The following is an 18,445-nucleotide window of genomic DNA, read 5'->3' as shown; positions in this document are numbered from 1 at the left end:
TGTGGACTACTGTTGACCTGGGCACTACTGTTGACCAGGGCCTGTGCACTACTGTTGACCTGGGCACTACTGTTGACCTGGGCCTGTCCACTACTGTTGACCAGGGCCCATTGGACCCAAACGGCACTATATAGGGAATAAGGTGCCATGTGGGTCACAGCCCATTGTGATTCTAGTGCGTCTCCTCACCTGCAGCCTTCTGGAAGGCTGTGATTGCATCCTGGAGGCCGGAGCCTGTCTGCCGGTTGCAGCGCGTGCCGATCTGGGTGTAGAGAGCGCCGATGTTGAACAGAATACTGGCCTTCTCCAGAGAGATGTTCTGCTGGCAAACTGGAACGCCTGTGAACGAGTCATACCTGGGAGAGACAGACAGACAGACAGACAGTGGTGAGGTCACCAGGAGTATCATAACACCATGTTGACCCCTGGAGAGATAGACAGACAGACAGACAGTGGTGAGGTCACCAGGAGAATCATAACACCATGTTGACCCCTGGAGAGATAGACAGACAGACAGACAGTGGTGAGGTCACCAGGAGAATCATAACACCATGTTGACCCCTGGAGGGAGAGACAGACAGACAGTGGTGAGGTCACCAGGAGAATCATAACACCATGTTGACCCCTGGAGGGAGGGACAGACAGACAGACAGACAGTGGTGAGGTCACCAGGAGAATCATAACACCATGTTGACCCCTGGAGGGAGGGACAGACAGACAGACAGTGGTGAGGTCACCAGGAGAATCATAACACCATGTTGACCCCTGGAGGGAGAGACAGACAGACAGACAGTGGTGAGGTCACCAGGAGAATCATAACACCATGTTGACCCCTGGAGGGAGGGACAGACAGACAGACAGTGGTGAGGTCACCAGGAGAATCATAACACCATGTTGACCCCTGGAGGGAGAGACAGACAGACAGACAGACAGTGGTGAGGTCACCAGGAGAATCATAACACCATGTTGACCCCTGGAGGGAGAGACAGACAGACAGACAGTGGTGAGGTCACCAGGAGAATCATAACACCATGTTGACCCCTGGAGGGAGAGACAGACAGACAGACAGTGGTGAGGTCACCAGGAGAATCATAACACCATGTTGACCCCTGGAGGGAGAGACAGACAGACAGACAGACAGACAGACAGACAGACATACAGACAGTGGTGAGGTCACCAGGAGAATCATAACACCATGTTGACCCCTGGAGGGAGAGACAGACAGACAGACAGACAGACAGACAGACAGTGGTGAGGTCACCAGGAGAATCATAACACCATGTTGACCCCTGGAGGGAGAGACAGACAGACAGACAGTGGTGAGGTCACCAGGAGAATCATAACACCATGTTGACCCCTGGAGGGAGAGACAGACAGACAGACAGACAGACAGACAGACAGTGGTGAGGTCACCAGGAGAATCATAACACCATGTTGACCCCTGGAGGGAGAGACAGACAGACAGACAGTGGTGAGGTCACCAGGAGAATCATAACACCATGTTGACCCCTGGAGGGAGAGACAGACAGACAGACAGACAGTGGTGAGGTCACCAGGAGAATCATAACACCATGTTGACCCCTGGAGGGAGAGACAGACAGACAGACAGTGGTGAGGTCACCAGGAGAATCATAACACCATGTTGACCCCTGGAGGGAGGGACAGACAGACAGACAGACAGTGGTGAGGTCACCAGGAGAATCATAACACCATGTTGACCCCCTGGAGGGAGAGACAGACAGACAGACAGACAGTGGTGAGGTCACCAGGAGAATCATAACACCATGTTGACCCCTGGAGAGAGAGACAGACAGACAGACAGTGGTGAGGTCACCAGGAGAATCATAACACCATGTTGACCCCTGGAGGGAGAGACAGACAGACAGACAGTGGTGAGGTCACCAGGAGAATCATAACACCATGTTGACCCCTGGAGGGAGAGACAGACAGACAGACAGACAGACAGACAGTGGTGAGGTCACCAGGAGAATCATAACACCATGTTGACCCCTGGAGGGAGAGACAGACAGACAGACAGACAGACAGTGGTGAGGTCACCAGGAGAATCATAACACCATGTTGACCCCTGGAGGGAGAGACAGACAGACAGTGGTGAGGTCACCAGGAGAATCATAACACCATGTTGACCCCTGGAGGGAGAGACAGACAGACAGACAGACAGACAGACAGACAGTGGTGAGGTCACCAGGAGAATCATAACACCATGTTGACCCCTGGAGGGAGAGACAGACAGACAGACAGACAGACAGACAGTGGTGAGGTCACCAGGAGAATCATAACACCATGTTGACCCCTGGAGGGAGGGAGAGACAGACAGACAGACAGTGGTGAGGTCTGTATATTCTTTCTAAAGTAGGAGGAAACCTTGTGATAATGCACTTTAAAGCGGCAATATGTAAATTTTTGGGAGACCCGACCAAATTCACACAGAAATGTGAGTTATAGATCTGTCATTGTCATTGAAAGCCAGTCTAAGAAGTGGTAGATCTGTTCTATGGGCGCTATTTCTATGCTTCCTGTTCTTAAGTTTCATTTTTGCGTCTTTTACTTTGGGTTTTGTACACCAGCTTCAAACAGCTGAAAATACAATATTGGTAGTTATTTTTAAAAAAAATCACAGCAGTTTAGATGGTCCAATGATTCTCTACACTATACTTCCTTGTTTTGTAAAAGAAACTGAAATTAGGCGAACTATTAGAATTTTAGCAACCAGGAAATGGCAGAACGATTTCTGCATAGTGCATCTTTAAATAAAAACTTGAGAACTCTGGTTATCTTATCAGAGATGCAATGTCCTTACACATGGTTACCACGGAGACACAACAGACCAATGGAGCGCGTATCCTCCTCATTCAGATCGGGCTGCTTGGTTCTTCAACATGGAAACAACCATCTACAGTACTAGAATATGAGAGGTGAAGGTACTATAGATACCTGGACCGGGTCATACCATGATTGACCGGGTTGTGGAGACAGTGAGGTGGAACGTACCAAGTAAAGAAGATGCCCATCTGGCGGGTAGGGGCGAAGAAGCGGCTCTCCAGTAGAGGCAGGTGGCTGAAATACTTGGCCAGGAGCTCGACGCCGGTGTCATTGCGACCGGGGGTACGGCAGGCCTGTGGGTACGGTGGGGAAAGCAGGTCAAAATACAACAAGACTGTTCTCTTATTCTGTATGTACAACAAGACAGGGCTCAATATGTGTGTGGTGGGGCGCTTCCATAGAGAACCCAGCTTCACCCTGACAATGCAGAATGCTATGAGACCTATGGTGAATGTACCTGTCTCAGGTCCATTAGGTCAGCAATCTCCTCCTCGAAGCTGGAACCGTCTTCGCTGTAGTGCTCCAGGATGAAGTCCTGGAAAAACGCGATAGAACAGAGAAGAGACCATCAACACACGGTTATAAAGTCTTGTTAAGTCCTGTTGAAACAAAGTAGTGCCAACCCATCAGAACACCATCCACTGTCCCATAGAGCCAACGACCCATCAAAACACCATCCACTATTATAGAGCCAACAACCCATCAAAACACCATCCACTGTCCTATTGAGCCAACAACCCATCAAAACACCATCCACTGTCCTATTGAGCCAACAACCCATCAAAACACCATCCACTGTCCTATTGAGCCAACAACCCATCAAAACACCATCCACTATTATAGAGCCAACAACCAATCAAAACACCATCCACTGTCCTATTGAGCCAACAACCCATCAAAACACCATCCACTATCATAGAGCCAACAACCCATCAAAACACCATCCACTATTATAGAGCCAACAACCAATCAAAACACCATCCACTGTCCTATTGAGCCAACAACTCATCAAAACACCATCCACTGTCCTATTGAGCCAACAACCCATCAAAACACCATCCACTGTCCTATTGAGCCAACAACCCATCAAAACACCATCCACTGTCCTATTGAGCCAACGACCCATCAAAACACCATCCACTGTTATAGAGCCAACAACCCATCAAAACACCATCCACTGTCCTATTGAGCCAACAACCCATCAAAACACCATCCACTGTCCTATTGAGCCAACAACCCATCAAAACACCATCCACTGTCCTATTGAGCCAACAACCCATCAAAACACCATCCACTGTCCTATTGAGCCAACAACTCATCAAAACACCATCCACTGTCCTATTGAGCCAACAACCCATCAAAACACCATCCACTGTTATAGAGCCAACAACCCATCAAAACACCAGTCCAGGGTGCTTTAACAGGTATGCATCTCTCCCCTCTCTAGAACCAACCAAACCTGAGCCCAACCCAGCGGAAGTGTCTCTCTAGCGTGACGATCCGTGTTGCGTCTCCTGGCTAGAAGCCAGACAGTATGTCACCGACACCTGGTAATTAAAGCTAGTTGATTACAGGCTAGAAAGTAGGGAACACTTAACTTGTCAGACAGATACAGGAAGGTCGGAGTCCCAAAGGGCACCTCGTTCCCTAGTGCACTACTTTTGACCAAAGGCCCATTGGGCTCTGGTCAACATAAGGGACCTATATAGAGAATAGGGTGCTATTTGGGACTCCGCATCAGCCTATCATCTAGATACTGCCAAACCCTTATCTGTACCTCCCAGGGGTATAAAAGCTGACATCAAGGTATTCCCCACCACCGGTAGGCTTACTGTGCTGTTTGTCTTTTTCCTGGTTGATAAAGCCGTGACCTAGTTTACAATAATAAAGCTAATCGCTGAGGGTCAAAACATCAAGGGGGTTATAAACTTGATTCTATTGAACCTAACTAAAATGGTGAACAAATGGTTCACGTCCCAATGGCACTGTATTCCCTTTGTAGTGCACTACTTTTGACCAGGGCCCATATAGTAGTGCATAACATAGGGAATAGGGTGCAATTTGGGACGCACCCTTATATATTGAGTACATACTAGTGAACAAATGGAGAATAGAGATTGATAAACAGCTGCTGTAGTGACTGTAGTGTTGGTCTTGGATGAGAGTGCCTGATAATCGACCTAAATGTCAAAAAAGTGGTGAAATGGTGGTCTGTAATACCTTGAATGACACAGAGAAGTCCATGTCTTTAGTCTCCTTCAGACCCAGAGGGATGACGGGGATGCTGGAGGTCTCTCTGGAAACAGGCAGGAGATACAGTTGACGTTTCATATTTAAAAACTGTTATAGATACGTTGGCACTGTGAACATGCTGTAATGTGTTCCTGGTGAACGGCGAGGCTCAGAGTTTTACACACATAAAACAGCCGTATTGTTGACGTGATGTAACTGTTAGACAGGGTGGTGGCAGTGTGATGTTAGTGGTCAAAAGTGAGGCTCGGATCTGATATCACACATTAAGGGGGTGAATCATAACTTCCATTGAAGTCACATTTTCACTTAGTCTCCCATTGACATCAATACATAACTAAATTAACATTTGACTTGACTTGAAAGTTTACAGTGGCTTGCGAAAGTATTCACCCCCCTTGGCATTTTTCCTATTTTGTTGCCTTACAACCTGGAATTAAATGTGATTTTTGGGGGGTTTGTATAATTTGATTTACACAACATGCCTACCACTTTGAACATGCAAAATATTTTTTCTTGTGAAACAAACAAGAAATAAGACAAAAAAACAGAACTTGAGCGTGCATAACTATTCACCCCCACAAAGTCAATACTTTGTAGAGCCACCTTTTGCAGCAATTACAGCTGCAAGTCTCTTGGGGTATGTCTCTATAAGCTTGGCACATCTAGCCACTGGGATTTTTGCCCATTCTTCAAGGCAAAACTGCTCCAGCTCCTTCAAGTTGGATGGGTTCCGCTGGTGTAAAGCAATCTTTAAGTCATACCACAGATTCTCAATTGGATTGAGGTCTGGGCTTTGACTAGGCCATTCCAAGACATTTAAATGTTTCCCCTTAAACCACTTGAGTGTTGCTTTAGCAGTATGCTTAGGGTCATGTAGGGATGGTGTTCTCGTGGTGATGAGAGGTGTTGGGTTTGCGCCAGACATAGCGTTTTCCTTGATGGCCAAAAAGCTCAATTTTAGTCTCATCTGACCAGAGTACCTTCTTCCATATGTTTGGGGAGTCTCCCACATGCCCACTTTTGGCGAACACCAAACGTGTTTGCTTATTTTTTTCTTTAAGCAATGGCTTTTTTTCTGGCCACTCTTCCGTAAAGCCCAGCTCTGTGGAGCGTACAGCTTAAAGTGGTCCTATGGACAGATATTCCAATCTCCGCTGTGGAGCTTTGTCGTTCCTTCAGGGTTATCTTTGGTCTCTTTGTTGCCTCTGATTAATGCCCTCCTTGCCTGGTCTGTGAGTTTTGGTGGGCGGCCCTCTCTTGGCAGGTTTGTTGTGGTGCCATATTCTTTCCATTTTTTAATCATGGATGTAATGGTGCTCCATGGGATGTTCAAAGTTTCAGATATTTTTTATAACCCAACCCTGATCTGTACTTCTCCACAACTTTATCCCTGACCTGTTTGGAGAGCTCCTTGGTCTTCATGGTGCTGCTTGCTTGGTGCTGCCCCTTGCTTAGTGGTGTTGCAGACTCTGGGGCCTTTCAGAACAGGTGTATATATACACACTGAGATCATGTGACACTTAAAGTCCACCTGTGTGCAATCTAACTAATTATGTGACTTATGAAGGTAATTGGTTGCACCAGATCTTATTTAGGGGCTTCATAGCAAAGGGGGTGAATACATATGCACACACCACTTTTCCGGTATTTATTTTTTAGAATGTTTTGAAACAAGTTATTTTTTTCATTTCACTTCACCAATTTGGACTATTTTGTGTATGTCCATTACATGAAATCCAAATAAATATATTTAAATTACAGGTTGTAATGCAACAAAATAGGAAAAACGCCAAGGGAGATTAATACTTTTGCAAGGCACTGTATATTTGCTCTTAACATTGGAGGCCAGAGGGAACACCCTTTGACAACAGTCTCTCTTTTCATACAGACACGCCATCACTGCACCACAATACGTTACAACCCAGGGCAAACATCATGAGGTTTCTGGGTCCACCTTACTCAAACCAACAGGGCCCCCCTTACTCAAACCAACAGGGCCCCCCTTACTCAAACCAACAGGGCCCACCTTACTCAAACCAACAGGGCCCACCTTACTCAAACCAACAGGGCCCACCTTACTCAAACCAACAGGGCCCCCCTTACTCAAACCAACAGGGCCCCCCTTACTCAAACCAACAGGGCCCCCCTTACTCAAACCAACAGGGCCCCCCTTACTCAAACCAACAGGGCCCCCCTTACTCAAACCAACAGGGCCCCCCTTACTCAAACCAACAGGGCCCACCTTACTCAAACCAACAGGGCCCACCTTACTCAAACCAACAGGGCCCCCCTTACTCAAACCAACAGGGCCCCACCTTACTCAAACCAACAGGGCCCCCCTTACTCAAACCAACAGGGCCCCCCTTACTCAAACCAACAGGGCCCCCCTTACTCAAACCAACAGGGCCCACCTTACTCAAACCAACAGGGCCCCCCTTACTCAAACCAACAGGGCCCCCTTTACTCAAACCAACAGGGCCCCCCTTACTCAAACCAACAGGGCCCCCTTTACTCAAACCAACACCCACTACTCTATATTTAGTAGCTGTGTCTGGTAGCTTTGTTTAAATAACTTTGTTTGCATCCCTCCCTATTCCCTATGTAGCACACTAGGTTTTATCAGAGCCCTGAGGGGAATAGTGTCCCATTTGGTCTGTGTCTGCTCTATATACACTGAACAAAACATATAAAACGCAACATGTAAAGTGTTGGTCCCATGTTTCACAAGCTGAAAGAAAAGATTCCAGAAATGTTCCATACGGACAAAAAAGCTTATGTAAAATTGTGCACAAATTTGTTTACATCCCTTTTAGTGAGCATTTCTCCTTTACCAAGATCATCCATCCACCTAAAAAGGCGTGGCATGTCAAGAAGCTGATTAAACAGAATGATCATTACACAGGTGCACCTTAACATAATGCCACAGATGTCTCAAGTTGAGGGAGCGTGCAACTGGCATGCTGACTACATGAATGTCCTCCAGAGCGGTCGCCAGATAATTGAATGTTAATTTCTCTACCTTAAGCCGCCTCCAACGTCATTTTAGAGAATTTGGCAGTACGTTCAACCGACCTCACAACCGCAGACGACGTGTAACCAAGCAAGGATGTCTTCACCCCCCCCTCCCACGACATGTACAAATTACCTCAATTACCTCGACTAACCTGTACCCCCGCACATTGACTCTGTACCGGTACCCCCTGTATATAGCCTCGTTATTGTTATTTTATTGTTGCTCTTTTATTTTTTTACTTTTGTTTATTTAGTACATATTTTTCATAACTCTTATTTTTCTTGAAACTGCGTTGTTGGTTAAGGGCTTGTAAGTAAGCATTTCACGGTAAGGTCTACACTTGTTGTATTCGGCGCATGTGACAAATACAATTTGATATCCAGCTACTTCGCACAGCCATTGAAGAGGAGTGGGACAACATTCCACAGGCCACAATCAACTCTATGTGAAGGAGATGTGTCACGCTGCATGAGGAAAACAGTGGTCACACCAGACACTGACTGGTTTTCTGATCCACGCCCCACTTTTTTAGTTTTTAAAAAAGGTATCTGTGACCAACAAATGCATACAATGGGCGGCAGGTAGCTTAGTGGTTAAGAGCGTTGTGCCAGTAACCGAAAGGTCGCTGGTTCTAATCCCTGAGCTGACTAGGTGAAAAATCTGTCGATGTGCCCTTGAGCAAGGCACTTAACCCTAATTGCTCCTGTAAGTCGCTCTGGATAAGAGCGTCTGCTAAATGACAAAAAATATATAAAAAAGAATATATATATATTATATATCCTAGTCCTAGTCTGCTGGGGTCTCTATTAGGTCCTAGTCTGCTGGGGGAGGTTGTTGACAGACGCAGACCAGCTACAGCTTCTTATCAGGAAATATCAGCGGACTAAAATAAAGGTCCCGATTAGGAGGGAGAGTTTGTAGAAAATGTCAAACATCCCTTTAGCTTAAAGTGAAACTAGCAAGAGAAGGGTGTGTATACTCCTTCAGAATCCACTCCTAACATAGAAGTATGGTCTCGCTACATATTATCACTGACCAACACACATTCACACAATCTCCAGCTGCATAAGACAAACTATTTGCTCTCAGTCACTACTGGCTCACTAGTGCTGGTTTGATCCAGTACATCTGTATCCAAACAGATACTGAGCAGTACAGTAGGTCATCCCAGACATAACACTATTCACAGTAAAGACTGCAGTACATTAAAGACTGCAGTACATTAAAGACTGCAGTACAGTAAATACTGCAGTACATTAAATACTGCAGTACATTAAAGACTGCAGTACATTAAAGACTGCAGTACAGTAGGGCTAACCAGCCCAACACAGCTGAGTGCTCTCTGGCTCCAGTCCTAATGAACTAACCAGCCCAACACAGCTGAGTGCTCTCTGGCTCCAGCCCTAATGAACTAACCAGCCCAACACAGCTGAGTGCTCTCTGGCTCCAGTCCTAATGAACTAACCAGCCCAACACAGCTGAGTGCTCTCTGGCTCCAGCCCTAATGAACTAACCAGCCCAACACAGCTGAGTGCTCTCTGGCTCCAGCCCTAATGAACTAACCAGCCCAACACAGCTGAGTGCTCTCTGGCTCCAGTCCTAATGAACTAACCAGCCCAACACAGCTGAGTGCTCTCTGGCTCCAGTCCTAATGAACTAACCAGCCCAACACAGCCCAGTGCTCTCTGGCTCCAGTCCTAATGAACTAACCAGCCCAACACAGCTGAGTGCTCTCTGGCTCCAGCCCTAATGAACTAACCAGCCCAACACAGCTGAGTGCTCTCTGGCTCCAGCCCTAATGAACTAACCAGCCCAACACAGCTGAGTGCTCTCTGGCTCCAGCCCTAATGAACTAACCAGCCCAACACAGCTGAGTGCTCTCTGGCTCCAGTCCTAATGAACTAACCAGCCCAACACAGCTGAGTGCTCTCTGGCTCCAGTCCTAATGAACTAACCAGCCCAACACAGCTGAGTGCTCTCTGGCTCCAGTCCTAATGAACTAACCAGCCCAACACAGCTGAGTGCTCTCTGGCTCCAGCCCTAATGAACTAACCAGCCCAACACAGCTGAGTGCTCTCTGGCTCCAGCCCTAATGAACTAACCAGCCCAACACAGCTGAGTGCTCTCTGGCTCCAGCCCTAATGAACTAACCAGCCCAACACAGCTGAGTGCTCTCTGGCTCCAGCCCTAATGAACTAACCAGCCCAACACAGCTGAGTGCTCTCTGGCTCCAGCCCTAATGAACTAACCAGCCCAACACAGCTGAGTGCTCTCTGGCTCCAGTCCTAATGAACTAACCAGCCCAACACAGCTGAGTGCTCTCTGGCTCCAGTCCTAATGAACTAACCAGCCCAACACAGCTGAGTGCTCTCTGGCTCCAGTCCTTTTTTTTTATATTTTTTTGATTTCACCTTTATTTAACCAGGTAAGCCAGTTGAGAACAGGCTAACCAGCCCAACACAGCTGAGTGCTCTCTGGCTCCAGCCCTAATGAACTAACCAGCCCAACACAGCTGAGTGCTCTCTGGCTCCAGTCCTAATGAACTAACCAGCCCAACACAGCTGAGTGCTCTCTGGCTCCAGCCCTAATGAACTAACCAGCCCAACACAGCTGAGTGCTCTCTGGCTCCAGCCCTAATGAACTAACCAGCCCAACACAGCTGAGTGCTCTCTGGCTCCAGTCCTAATGAACTAACCAGCCCAACACAGCTGAGTGCTCTCTGGTTCTTCTGATGTACTCCATCAGGAAGAGACATGCTTTCATACTCTGCAAGTCATTGCACTAATTGAGATGTTGAGGAGGCTTTGGGTTCACAGTGTGGAAACACATCAATATATCCTCACATCATGGACCTGTAGTGTTAGCCAGTAAACATCAGTATATCCTCACATCATGGACCTGTAGTGTTAGCCAGTAAACATCAATATATCCTCACATCATGGACCTGTAGTGTTAGCCAGTAAACATCAATATATCCTCACATCATGGACCTGTAGTGTTAACCAGTAAACATCAATATATCCTCACATCATGGACCTGTAGTGTTAGCCAGTAAACATCAATATATCCTCACATCATGGACCTGTAGTGTTAGCCAGTAAACATCAATATATCCTCACATCATGGACCTGTAGTGTTAGCCAGTAAACATCAATATATCCTCACATCATGGACCTGTAGTGTTAGCCAGTAAACATCAATATATCCTCACATCATGGACCTGTAGTGTTAGCCAGTAAACATCAATATATCCTCACATCATGGACCTGTAGTGTTAGCCAGTAAACATCAATATATCCTCACATCATGGACCTGTAGTGTTAGCCAGTAAACATCAATATATCCTCACATCATGGACCTGTAGTGTTAGCCAGTAAACATCAATATATCCTCACATCATGGACCTGTAGTGTTAGCCAGTACACATCAATATATCCTCACATCATGGACCTGTAGTGTTAGCCAGTAAACATCAATATATCCTCACATCATGGACCTGTAGTGTTAGCCAGTAAACATCAATATATCCTCACATCATGGACCTATAGTGTTAGCCAGTAAACATCAGTATATCCTCACATCATGGACCTGTAGTGTTAGCCAGTAAACATCAATATATCCTCACATCATGGACCTGTAGTGTTAGCCAGTAAACATCAATATATCCTTACATCATGGACCTGTAGTGTTAGCCAGTAAACATCAATATATCCTCACATCATGGACCTGTAGTGTTAGCCAGTAAACATCAATATATCCTCACATCATGGACCTGTAGTGTTAGCCAGTAAACATCAATATATCCTCACATCATGGACCTGTAGTGTTAGCCAGTACACATCAATATATCCTCACATCATGGACCTGTAGTGTTAGCCAGTAAACATCAATATATCCTCACATCATGGACCTGTAGTGTTAGCCAGTAAACATCAATATATCCTTACATCATGGACCTGTAGTGTTAGCCAGTAAACATCAATATATCCTCACATCATGGACCTGTAGTGTTAGCCAGTAAACATCAATATATCCTCACATCATGGACCTGTAGTGTTAGCCAGTAAACATCAATATATCCTCACATCATGGACCTGTAGTGTTAGCCAGTAAACATCAGTATATCCTCACATCATGGACCTGTAGTGTTAGCCAGTAAACATCAATATATCCTCACATCATGGACCTGTAGTGTTAGCCAGTAAACATCAATATATCCTCACATCATGGACCTGTAGTGTTAACCAGTAAACATCAATATATCCTCACATCATGGACCTGTAGTGTTAACCAGTAAACATCAGTATATCCTCACATCATGGACCTGTAGTGTTAGCCAGAAGTCTCATGAAGCAGATTTCCACTACAAGAGAACTGCAGTCTTTGTCACTTTACCTCATGCTGAAACCAGTTAGATCCGGTCTGAGGGAAAGGAGAGCACTTGAGGAAGAGGGGCAGAACATGCTGCTAGAAAGAGGGAACATAGGAGAAAGGAGAGGAGGTGCTTTGTTCCGCGGGTCTCTACCCTACCTCAGGCTGAGGTAATATTACAGACAGGTAGACTGGTAGAATGAAGCTCAGCTGTCTATTGTGGTGTTAAGAGTACAGGTGACTAAGAACTGGCATTGTGCTGCGCTGGGCTGGGCGAATACGCCGTTCTAACCCAACACCCGGAGGCCTTTGGTTTTCCCACAGTCACAGAGACAAAGGAGTGACAGGCAGTGCAGGAGACTGCAGCGGTGTGTTTCTGGTCTACAGCAGGATTATAAAGGCTGTACCATTGTCTCTGGGTAGAGAGAGAGAGAGAGACGGAGCAGGTGACTTGGTCTCTGTGGGGCTGAAATAGAGGCTGATGGGAGAGAGCAACAAAGGCTGTTCCCATGGCTGGGGAATGTCTGCTCCCGTATGACTTGATAGAGGGGAGAGGGTTTGGGGGAGGTGGGGAGCTGCTAGCCTGATAGAGGGGAGAGGGTTTGGGGGAGGTGGGGAGCTGCTAGCCTGATAGAGGGGAGAGGGTTTGGGGGAGGTGGGGAGCTGCTAGCCTGATAGAGGGGAGAGGGTTTGGGGGAGGTGGGGAGCTGCCAGGGGAGAGGGTTTGGGGGAGGTGGGGAGCTGCTAGCCTGATAGAGGGGAGAGGGTTTGGGGGAGGTGGGGAGCTGCCAGCCTGATAGAGAGGAGAGGGTTTGGGGGAGGTGGGGAGCTGCTAGCCTGATAGAGGGGAGAGGGATGGAATGCCCCACTGTAGTCTGGGGCATTCCATCCCTCAGTAAAAAGACACCCAAAGACACAGACCCTAAAAGGGTTAACATGGAGCTTCTCCAGGAGACGGGGGTTAGGGGGTCACTGTAGTCTGGGGCATTCCATCCCTCAGTAAAAAGCCACCCAAAGACACAGACCCTAAAAGGGTTCACATGGAGCTTCTCCAGGAGAAGGGGGTTAGGGGGTCACTGTAGTCTGGGGCATTCCATCCCTCAGTAAAAAGCCACCCAAAGACACAGACCCTAAAAGGGTTAACATGGAGCTTCTCCAGGAGACGGGGGTTAGGGGGTCACTGTAGTCTGGGGCATTCCATCCCTCAGTAAAAAGCCACCCAAAGACACAGACCCTAAAAGGGTTAACATGGAGCTTCTCCAGGAGACGGGGGTTAGGGGGTCACTGTAGTCTGGGGCATTCCATCCCTCAGTAAAAAGCCACCCAAAGACACAGACCCTAAAAGGGTTAACATGGAGCTTCTCCAGGAGACGGGGGTTAGGGGTCACTGTAGTCTGGGGCATTCCATCCCTCAGTAAAAAGCCACCCAAAGACACAGACCCTAAAAGGGTTCACATGGAGCTTCTCCAGGAGACGGGGGTTAGGGGGTCACTGTAGTCTGGGGCATTCCATCCCTCAGTAAAAAGACACCCAAAGACACAGACCCTAAAAGGGTTAACATGGAGCTTCTCCAGGAGACGGGGGTTAGGGGGTCACTGTAGTCTGGGGCATTCCATCCCTCAGTAAAAAAGCCACCCAAAGACACAGACCCTAAAAGGGTTAACATGGAGCTTCTCCAGGAGACGGGGTTAGGGGGTCACTGTAGTCTGGGGCATTCCATCCCTCAGTAAAAAGCCACCCAAAGACACAGACCCTAAAAGGGTTAACACGGAGCTTCTCCAGGAGACGGGGGTTAGGGGGTCACTGTAGTCTGGGGCATTCCATCCCCTCAGTAAAAAGCCACCCAAAGACACAGACCCTAAAAGGGTTAACATGGAGCTTCTCCAGGAGACGGGGGTTAGGGGGTCACTGTAGTCTGGGGCATTCCATCCCTCAGTAAAAAGCCACCCAAAGACACAGACCCTAAAAGGGTTCACATGGAGCTTCTCCAGGAGACGGGGGTTAGGGGGTCACTGTAGTCTGGGGCATTCCATCCCTCAGTAAAAAGCCACCCAAAGACACAGACCCTAAAAAGGGTTAACATGGAGCTTCTCCAGGAGAAGGGGGGTTAGGGGGTCACTGTAGTCTGGGGCATTCCATCCCTCAGTAAAAAGCCACCCAAAGACACAGACCCTAAAAGGGTTCACATGGAGCTTCTCCAGGAGACGGGGGTTAGGGGGTCACTGTAGTCTGGGGCATTCCATCCCAAACGGCGCCCTATATAGTGCCCTACTTTTGACCAGGAAACACACAGCTGTGGTCAAAAGTAGTGCACTATATAGGGAATAGGGTGCCATTCTCTGGTCTAAAGTAGTGCACTATATAGGGAATAGGGTGCCATTCTCTGGTCTAAAGTAGTGCACTATATAGGGAATAGGGTGCCATTCTCTGGTCTAAAGTAGTGCACTATATAGGGAATAGGGTGCCATTCTCTGGTCTAAAGTAGTGCACTATATAGGGAATAGGGTGCCATTCTCTGGTCTAAAGTAGTGCACTATATAGGGAATAGGGTGCCATTCTCTGGTCTAAAGTAGTGCACTATATAGGGAATAGGGTGCCATTCTCTGGTCTAAAGTAGTGCACTATATAGGGAATAGGGTGCCATTCTCTGGTCTAAAGTAGTGCACTATATAGGGAATAGGGTGCCATTCTCTGGTCTAAAGTAGTGCACTATATAGGGAATAGGGTGCCATTCTCTGGTCTAAAGTAGTGCACTATATAGGGAATAGGGTGCCATTCTCTGGTCTAAAGTAGTGCACTATATAGGGAATAGGGTGCCATTCTCTGGTCTAAAGTAGTGCTCTATATAGGGAATAGGGTGCCATTCTCTGGTCTAAAGTAGTGCACTATATAGGGAATAGGGTGCCATTCTCTGGTCTAAAGTAGTGCACTATATAGGGAATAGGGTGCCATTCTCTGGTCTAAAGTAGTGCACTATATAGGGAATAGGGTGCCATTCTCTGGTCTAAAGTAGTGCACTATATAGGGAATAGGGTGCCATTCTCTGGTCTAAAGTAGTGCACTATATAGGGAATAGGGTGCCATTCTCTGGTCTAAAGTAGTGCACTATATAGGGAATAGGGTGCCATTCTCTGGTCTAAAGTAGTGCACTATATAGGGAATAGGGTGCCATTCTCTGGTCTAAAGTAGTGCACTATATAGGGAATAGGGTGCCATTCTCTGGTAAAAGTAGTGCACTATATAGGGAATAGGGTGCCATTCTCTGGTCAAAAGTAGTGCACTATATAGGGAATAGGGTGCCATTCTCTGGTCTAAAGTAGTGCACTATATAGGGAATAGGGTGCCATTCTCTGGTCTAAAGTAGTGCACTATATAGGGAATAGGGTGCCATTCTCTGGTCTAAAGTAGTGCACTATATAGGGAATAGGGTGCCATTCTCTGGTCTAAAGTAGTGCACTATATAGGGAATAGGGTGCCATTCTCTGGTCTAAAGTAGTGCACTATATAGGGAATAGGGTGCCATTCTCTGGTCTAAAGTAGTGCACTATATAGGGAATAGGGTGCCATTCTCTGGTCTAAAGTAGTGCACTATATAGGGAATAGGGTACCATTCTCTGGTCTAAAGTAGTGCTCTATATAGGGAATAGGGTGCCATTTGGGATGCAACATAGGCATGCTTCACCCTCAGCGAGGCTGGCACTGGCAGTCTGTTTTATATAGGTCATTAGATATCCCTGTTCCGTCTCACACAAACAACCTTATAAAAAGGAGCTGAACCCCAAAAACACTCAAACCAAGCGCCAAGTAGGCCAACACCGTATTAAAAAGGCTTTTAGGCCTTCTGAGAATCTGTTACTCAGAGAGGGCAATGCAATGGTACAACAGACAACACCACCACACCAGGGATACGTCCAAAATGGCACCCTATTCCCTTTGGGTCTGATCAAAAGCACATTTAAATTTTACGTCATTTTGCAGACGCTCTTATCCAGAGCGACTTACAGGAGCAATTAGGGTTAAGTGCCTTGCTCAAGGGCACATCGACAGATTTTTCACCTAGTCGGCTCGGGGATTAGAACCAGCGACCTTTCGGTTACTGGCACAACGCTCTTAACCACTAAGCTACCTGCCGCTTCAGTAGTGCACAATTAAAGGAATCGGGTCCCATTTGGCCTCCAGACCTTCTTACCAGAACTGGAAGAAAGAGAACGTGCTTGGGCCGGTCTCCAGGGACTCTGATTGGGCCTCAGATAGGGCACTCGCTAACATCTGACCAATCAGGATGTTATGTTTGGTTGTGGTTGTCATGGAGAACATGTTGTCTTACTGAGGAGTGTCTGGCTGCATACAGAGAGAGGCTGAGGGCATTTTTCCAGTGGTGGAAAAAGTACCCAAGTCACCCAGTAAAATACTACTTGTGTAAAAGTATTTGGTTTTAAATATACTTAAGTATCAAAAGTAAATATAATTGCTAAAATCTACTTAAGTATCAAAAGTAAAAGTAAACATGATTTCAAATTCCTTATATTAAACAAACCGGGGGGCACCATTTCCTTGTTTAAAAAAAAAAAAATCATTTACAGATAGCCAGGGGGACACTCCAACATAATTTACAAACTAAGCATTTGTGTTTAGTGAGTCCACCAGATCAGAGGCAGTAGGGACAACCAGGGATGTTCTCTTGATAAGACCTGAAAATAACAGTTTCAGAGAGCGATTAGCAAGACGCACATTCTATATGAAAAGTTCCACCCGACTCGCACTGCAACGCCACAACACCTGGCACTCTGGTCCTGGATCTTGGACCTACTACTCACGCACGTCCAGGATTCGTTTTAGTCAGCATTCGTTTGCTTTTCACACATGCTTTATAGCACGGGCCAGGGTACCAAACCCTCCAGGGTCAGGGCCAGGGTACCAAACCCTCCAGGATCAGGGCCAGGGTACCAAACCCTCCAGGACCAGGGCCAGGGTACCAAACCCTCCAGGACCAGGGTACCAAACCCTCCAGGATCAGGGCACCAAACCCTCCAGGGCCAGGGCACCAAACCCTCCAGGGCCAGGGTACCAAACCCTCCAGGGCCAGGGTACCAAACCCTCCAGGGCCAGGGTACCAAACCCTCCAGGACCAGGGTACCAAACCCTCCAGGACCAGGGTACCAAACCCTCCAGGACCAGGGTACCAAACCCTCCAGGACCAGGGTACCAAACCCTCCAGGACCAGGGTACCAAACTCTCCAGGACCAGGGTACCAAACCCTCCAGGACCAGGGCCAGGGTACCAAACCCTCCAGGACCAGGGCCAGGGTACCAAACCCTCCAGGACCAGGATCAGGGCCAGGGTACCAAACCCTCCAGGATCAGGGCCAGGGTACCAAACCCTCCAGGACCAGGATCAGGGCCAGGGCACCAAACCCTCCAGGACCAGGATCAGGGCCAGGGTACCAAACCCTCCAGTATCAGGATCAGGGCACCAAACCCTCCAGGACCAGGATCAGGGCCAGGGTACCAAACCCTCCAGGACCAGGGCCAGGGCACCAAACCCTCCAGGGCCAGGGTACCAAACCCTCCAGGGCCAGGGTACCAAACCCTCCAGGGCCAGGATCAGGGCACCAAACCCTCCAGGACCAGGATCAGGGCCAGGGTACCAAACCCTCCAGGACCAGGATCAGGGCCAGGGCACCAAACCCTCCAGGACCAGGATCAGGGCCAGGGTACCAAACCCTCCAGGATCAGGACCAGGGTACCAAACCCTCCAGGATCAGGACCAGGGTACCAAACCCTCCAGGATCAGGACCAGGGTACCAAACTCTCCAGGACCAGGGCCAGGGTACCAAACCCTCCAGGACCAGGGCCAGGGTACCAAACCCTCCAGGATCAGGGCCAGGGTACCAAACCCTCCAGGACCAGGATCAGGGCCAGGGTACCAAACCCTCCAGGACCAGGATCAGGGCCAGGGCACCAA

At 47.8% G+C, this 18,445-nt stretch overlaps 1 protein-coding gene across 4 annotated transcripts in view; it reads right to left on the bottom strand.

The window, feature by feature from the left end:
- LOC121560585 (rhophilin-2) overlaps positions 1–18,445 on the bottom strand; it is a 70,280-nt gene that overhangs the window by 21,651 nt on the left and 30,184 nt on the right. For all 4 annotated transcript variants that reach the window (XM_045217510.1, XM_045217512.1, XM_045217509.1 and 1 more), the window contains 4 exons: positions 5,065–5,140; positions 3,302–3,379; positions 3,013–3,137; positions 190–356 (listed from right to left, as the gene is read on the bottom strand). In XM_045217510.1, coding sequence (XP_045073445.1) covers positions 190–356; positions 3,013–3,137; positions 3,302–3,379; positions 5,065–5,140 — 446 coding nt within the window. The remainder of the gene's footprint in view (positions 1–189; positions 357–3,012; positions 3,138–3,301; positions 3,380–5,064; positions 5,141–18,445) is intronic.

This window comes from Coregonus clupeaformis, unplaced genomic scaffold, assembly GCF_020615455.1.
Source record: "Coregonus clupeaformis isolate EN_2021a unplaced genomic scaffold, ASM2061545v1 scaf1087, whole genome shotgun sequence".
Lineage (NCBI taxonomy): Eukaryota > Metazoa > Chordata > Actinopteri > Salmoniformes > Salmonidae > Coregonus > Coregonus clupeaformis.
The sequence above is the reverse complement of the archived record's forward strand: the minus strand, read 5'-3'. Positions and strand labels throughout refer to the sequence as shown.